The sequence below is a fragment of the Aptenodytes patagonicus genome, chromosome 3 (assembly GCF_965638725.1).
Source record: "Aptenodytes patagonicus chromosome 3, bAptPat1.pri.cur, whole genome shotgun sequence".
NCBI classification, from domain to species: domain Eukaryota; kingdom Metazoa; phylum Chordata; class Aves; order Sphenisciformes; family Spheniscidae; genus Aptenodytes; species Aptenodytes patagonicus.
In genome coordinates, this window is record NC_134951.1 from 112,966,480 (window position 1) to 112,972,495 (window position 6,016).

The 6,016-nt window shown below is 48.7% G+C and overlaps 1 protein-coding gene across 1 annotated transcript; it reads left to right on the forward strand.

Moving 5' to 3' along the window:
* The first annotated feature begins 1,593 nt into the window (after positions 1–1,593).
* LOC143159094 (ankyrin repeat domain-containing protein 9-like) lies at positions 1,594–3,301 on the forward strand. The gene has a single exon (XM_076335573.1). It carries the CDS (start codon positions 1,876–1,878, stop codon positions 2,764–2,766), a length of 891 nt encoding a protein of 296 aa, XP_076191688.1. The 5' UTR covers positions 1,594–1,875; the 3' UTR covers positions 2,767–3,301.
* The last annotated feature ends 2,715 nt before the right edge of the window (positions 3,302–6,016 follow it).

Sequence of the window (6,016 nt, forward strand, 5' to 3'; positions counted from 1 at the left end):
GTGTGTTTTCCCGTATCTGCAACATGGAAATAATGAAATCCATGTAATTCCTAGGGTATAGTCATGATTTACTAGTAGGAAAAGCCCTGTGAGAGCTTTAGACAAAAGAGCCTAGCCACTTAAATGCTAATTCAGCTCTCTTCTGATTACATAAGTCCAAGTTTCAGATGCTTTGGGTTAGCAACTGGAGAAACAAAATGTGTGTCTCCAAGTACTCGACTAATGCCTGATCCAGAGCATGCTGGAGTCAGTGGGAACCTCCCTGTGCACTTCAGTAGGCTTTGGATCTGGCCCTGAGCATGCACGTGGTTTATTATGAGCATAGGTACAAGACATGTAATACCATGTGCAAATGACTATGTGGCAACATTTCCACGCATAACCACAGTAATGGTGGGCGAAAACTGGACATATACTTATTTATTCTGATTGTATGAAAACTGGCCCTAAAATGAAATGTTTGGGCTATGGACTTGAACACCCAGAACTTTGGAAGATGTGCTAGATTTAGACCCAGTTTTGTGAGTGGCTTTGGTTTTCTCTTTGGATGACCCCAGCCATCATTTGGAGATGTTCAGATTTGATACTTGAATACTCTCTAGTTTGAATATACTGAATCTATGTTTGTCTCCCTGCTAAATGAAAAAAGAATTCTTGATTTGCTGTATTTTCCCTGTTTTCCTATCAAGATGGTGAGATACCATCTTAATAGAATCATAGAATCATATCTTACTGCAATCTGTTGATTTATAAGATGCACGGAAGCCCTCCTTCCTTAAACACAAGTTGCCATAAAGGGTGCTTAGTTAATTTCTTTTCTGTGAATTTAATTTTGGTCAGGTCCTTCTGCCTCATCCAACAGGCACTACCCCCTCAAGCCTGTAGGCCTTGGTCCTCTGTGTCTCACCAGGGCGTTGCACAAGTCTGATTGCTTAATCCCACTTCCCCCCATTGCAACTGGCTCTGACCCCAGTCCTGGAGCATGACATTTGAGAAATGCTTAGATCAAAGCTCTCCATCCGCCAGTGGGGTTTGGCCATTAACCTTTTGTTTATCTACCTGCTGTGCAATAGAGAGGCACTTCAGATATTTCCTTGCTAAACAAAGACAGGCGTTTAAACCAGCAATATACTTCATGACTCTGGGCATGGTTACTCCACATCCTCTTCGACTCTTTTTTTCTGCAGAGATTAATGTTGGGATCTGAAACATCCCTAATGCCTTATAGACAATCCATTACCATCAGTGTCTCCTAAGTGGCTAGCCATACCATTATTTATAAAATAGGGATCCCTTCCTAATGCTACGGCTCCCAGTCCCTTGATTTCCTGAGCATATAATCAGGCATGTATTAGCTGTGGAGCATTTTACACTGCTACATATTTTTTACTATATAATGAGCTGTGTGTGTGTGAGTGACATACAAAAAATAGATGAATATTGCTATTGCACTTACTGCAATGTATGAGCTGATCTGATTAGACACGAAATGCAGACAGAAATCCGCCTCACCTCTCAAGCTAATTTTAGTCTCTCCCTCTCTTCTCTCTAGCTGTGTGTGTATAAAATCACTGGCAGTCTGACAGCATTCCAGTAACCTGTGCCACACGCAGAGCGGGATGTACTTACTAACCATCTGCTTGCATGGCATGGGTTAACTGAGCCTGTGGGATTGTGCTTACCTAAACAAAACCACTGCAGTGAGGGGAAAAACAATGAATGGGTGGAGATGATCAGCCCATGCATTCCAGCTAGTGCAGTCCAGGCAGCAATGACAGCCTGAAGGTTGCAGCAGCATCGGGATCTGCATTCCAAGTGCACAGATCTTACAGACTGGAGTGATTTTACGTGGAGCTGCTCTTTATTTGCTGAGCCATGGCCAGTAACCAGGCCAGCCTGCAGGATGATCAGAGCAGGCACTGCAAGTTCTTATCCTATATGTTCTACCAGGCTGTGAGAGATCACAAGCCTGTGTGGATGCTGGAAGACATGAGAACTATGGAGTATTTTTACTGGGAGGAAAATGCCAGCCTGAGAACCTACTCACCTTCAGAAGCCCTTCTCTATGCAGTGGTGCATAACCACCTGCCTTATGCTCAGTATCTGCTGTCTCATTTTCCAGAGGAGGCTCTCAGGGTGCCTGGGGAACACTTCTGCTATTGCCCATCGTCTGCTCCTCACTTGGCCATGGCGGTCACATATGACAGGAGAGATATCTTGGGACTGATCATCAAAATTGCACACAAGCTCCCCAGCTTGAACTCCTACATCAATAGGACTGGCTGCTTTCATCTAGAAGATGGGAAAACCCCCCTGCATCTTGCCTGTGAACTGCTGAGGTCAGAGACGGTCCTCATCCTCCTCGGAAACGGAGCTTCTCCCAGGATAGAGGACAGTAAAGGGCTTACCCCACTGGACGTCATCCTGGAGCAGATGTGGGACTCCAAAGTCAATGTGGCATCAAAGAAGCTCTGCCTCGACTACCTCTTGCTCTTCATGCCCAACCCACAGTTTAAGATGCGGAAAGTTCTGCAGGAGCATCCAGACCACTGGACAGCTTTGCTGGGGGAAGACAAATTCAACAGCCTGGTGGGGAACACACCTGCTTCTTTATATCTGCAAGCTATGCAAACTATTCTCCAGACTCTTCCCCCCTCCCACTTCCCTAAAAGCATCCAGGAACTACCTATACCTCAGGCACTAAAGCCCTTACCATCCTATGGCAAAAAGCTACCGACAAAAAATGTGGTAAATGTTTTTCCCTGACTTTATTTGCTGGGTCTTGGATTTTCAAAGGCAACTTAGGGGAGCTGGTCATCCACCACCCTCTGCATTTTAGTGTGATTTTAAGATTTTAAATGTCTTTTCTAATTGATTGCAGGCACGGCACTTTTAAAGGCAAAAGCCTTCCTTGTTTTCTGTTTTGTTGTGCATGTGAAGGGTTAACTGTAGTCAAGACTGTGTTATGTTTGGTTTCTTAGCTGTCAGCTGGTATCAGTGTATCTGAATTCCCAATATGATAACTGTATCCTGTGTAATGTACGTGGGTAAAAAGGAACTACGTGCCCAGTGGGATTTTCAAATGGTGTAACTATGGGACTGTGTTCTGCTAGAGCTGGGAGAAACACCATCCCATATCAACAGGGTTGAAACGTCAGGTTTCCTTTCTAACAATAATCCAGCATCATCTAGTAATAACCAAAAAGTCCATGGCTGATGCTGCAGGGACATAGAGGCAGTCCTGCAGGGTACCTGATTTTACTGAGTTACTTTACAGCAGGTCATAGCGTTGAGGGCATGAGTTCAGAGGGGGGCAGTGAGTGTATATTCCTGGGGGGGGGGGGGGGGATAGAGATGGGCAGAATAGCTAACAGAAGGCATCCTGCCTCACCTGGGAGTGAGGGGGTTAAAGGCAATCCCAGCCCTGATGCCTCTACAGACTTGTGCAATGGGGAAGGAACCATTTTCCCTGCTGTCCAGTAAACAAATGGAAATCAGAGCAGGGCCAGTGGAAGCCCTGTCCCTCATAAGTGACATTATTTCTCCATGACTTGTGTTTTAGGGCTGAACGTATCTCCACAAGAGACGTAGCTCGCTAACTTGATTTCCCAGTGGGTCTCAGAGCCACGGGCATTTGCTAGTTATCCTAAGCTGGGGTATGATGTTCTGCTGTTAAAAGTTGTCACTTGTTGTCAATTAGAGTATTTTTGCCACCCGGGTCCAGACAGAGGGCCTGATCCTGGAAAATACAAAAAGTTCCCATTGACTCCCCTGGGCACTGCAGGCGGGGTGTGTTTGCAGAAAGAGGGCTGGGGCTGCCCTGCTTTCTGGGGAGCTCTGCGCCTCGCTGCCCAGGCAGAGCCCTGTCTCTTCAAGGCACTGGTCCTGCTCTCCCAGCTGTGCTCAGCACCAATGGAGCAGTGGCAGGATCTCAACTCCCTTTGAGGGGCATCCCTTATTTTGGACCCCAGTGTTCTCCTCTCTTTGTAGGTGCAACCCTCTGCTCTGCTGAAGTAGCGTAACCCATTTCCCCAGAACCATACTGAACAGCAGTGAAGAAATCACTCATCTCTAAATAAATTTGGAGCCAAAGGCTGTGGGGCACAAAACCCTTTTAGCAAGGCTCTGGCTAAGAAAGGATGTGCGTTCACATCTCAACTGCTCTGTGCCAAAATGGCTTGTGTCTCATCTGGCTAATTCCCTGCCTGTGCCAAGGTGGCTGTGCTGGAGCTGCACCCTTTTTTCCATCAGCACAGGGAGCACTTCGCTCGGTTTCTCTGCGCGCAGGGTACCTCCCATGTGCCAGGATGCGGGCGATGCCAGCCACAACCAGGTGGAGATTTCCTGAAGGGCTGCGCAATGGGCCGGGCACAGCCACCTGGAACATCCTTTTGGAGACACCGGGATGCTCCTCCTGGACAGCCCTTCCCTCGTGCCGTGGAAGCACCTCAGTGCCGGTGCCGCCTGCGCTGCGTTAGGTGAAGATGCAGGCTTGCTTGTGAGATGGCGAAAATGTCAGCCCAGCGCTAAAAGTGGCAAGCAGGCCACGAAGGGGTTAACCCTTCTCCTGAAATCCCACATCCCTTGAAATCCCACATCCCTGGTGCTGCAGTGTCCTTCCACCCCTGCCCCTGGGGACTTGCATGTCTTTCCCCATCTGTATCTATTCCTCCTTGTGCGATGGGGGACAGCATGAATGGTGGCTGAGAAATTCAGGGTCAATCTTTGGAGAGGGTTTTGTGGAGAGGCTGTTCACTCGGCAGCCTCTGCGGCAGGCGGAGGCTGTCACAGCTTAGGAAGCAAAGCAGAGCCCAAGGCAGATTTGCATTACAAGCAGTGGCTGAGCTGCTTCTGCCAAACCTTGCAGGCTCCCCAGCCCTGGCAGCCCCCAGAAACGCTGAGCTGGAGGCAGAGGACAAAGCAGGCACTCGCTGCCCAAGGCTGATGAGAGCGACTACTACGAAGAGCACGGCCCCTGTGATACCCCTGGAGTCCAGAGGAGCAGGATTGGGTTTCTCCCCAGCAGCAATGCGGTATCTCATCCGGATGTCGGTGGGCGAGAGGCGGAGGAGGCTGGTGATGGATATTATTAGAATAGTAATTAGGCCCTGGGAGCAGAGATCCCAGGGAAGGAGGGAAGGGAAATCATCAACTGTTATTGCACTGGCTCGAAACCATGAGACTTTCAGTGCTATAAAGAGTTTCAGAAAAGACAGGAGGGAGGGGAAGGCTGTTCGACTTACAAATCAAAGGAGGCAGGTAGGGATTCTTGGCATTAATGAGGTAGCACTTTCTAATAAGGCAGGGGGCTGTACCCAGAGAGCCAGAGCAACCCACTGGGAGCAAGTGGGTCTAAAAAGGTGCAGGGATCCCTTGTTGACTGTAATAGTTGTGGATCATTGCAAAGGTCAGGGTTCAGGCCCTTCAGGCTTTGTGGGTGGATTTGTAGCAGGCAGCAGGATGCTTGTGTGCATGCACTTGTCCATGTGGGAGGCTACCCTCTATCTACCGGCCCAGACAGAGGATAAGAGATGGGTTCTCAGCAACTGCTCAGGAAACAAATTCTGGGGCATATCTGCATCTGGTAGCACAGCCTGGAAGAAAGCTGCTGGCCCGCTGTTGACCAACATGCAAAAACTCCAGTGTGCTCAGCACATTGTGCAACAGGCAGCTACCTGCACTGGAAAGATGGCTCCACAGCCCTCTCATTCCTCCTTTTCCTGACCATTTTAACAAGAGATCAAGCACCAGCTGGCCCTCAGCTGCTGAGCTACCATCAGACCTCCATGTACAGCCCTGCTGGGCCAGAGTTTAGGGCCATTAGCATTGTGGTGACGACTCTTCCCATTGCCTGTAGCGATACGAGTGCAGGATGGGGCGTCCTGCTGGCATGGAGGAATCTTCTCCCTAAACCTGGTTTACTTACCTTGTGGTGAGCTGCCTGTTAGTTTGAGATCTCATTTGTCTTCCTGCTCAGTACAGTGACATTACATCATATACAGCCAAATCTACCTCA

Excerpts from the sequence above, each read along its gene's own strand:
- LOC143159094 (XM_076335573.1), top strand. The coding sequence starts at position 1,876 with ATGGCCAGTAACCAGGCCAGCCTGCAGGATGATCAGAGCAGGCACTGC.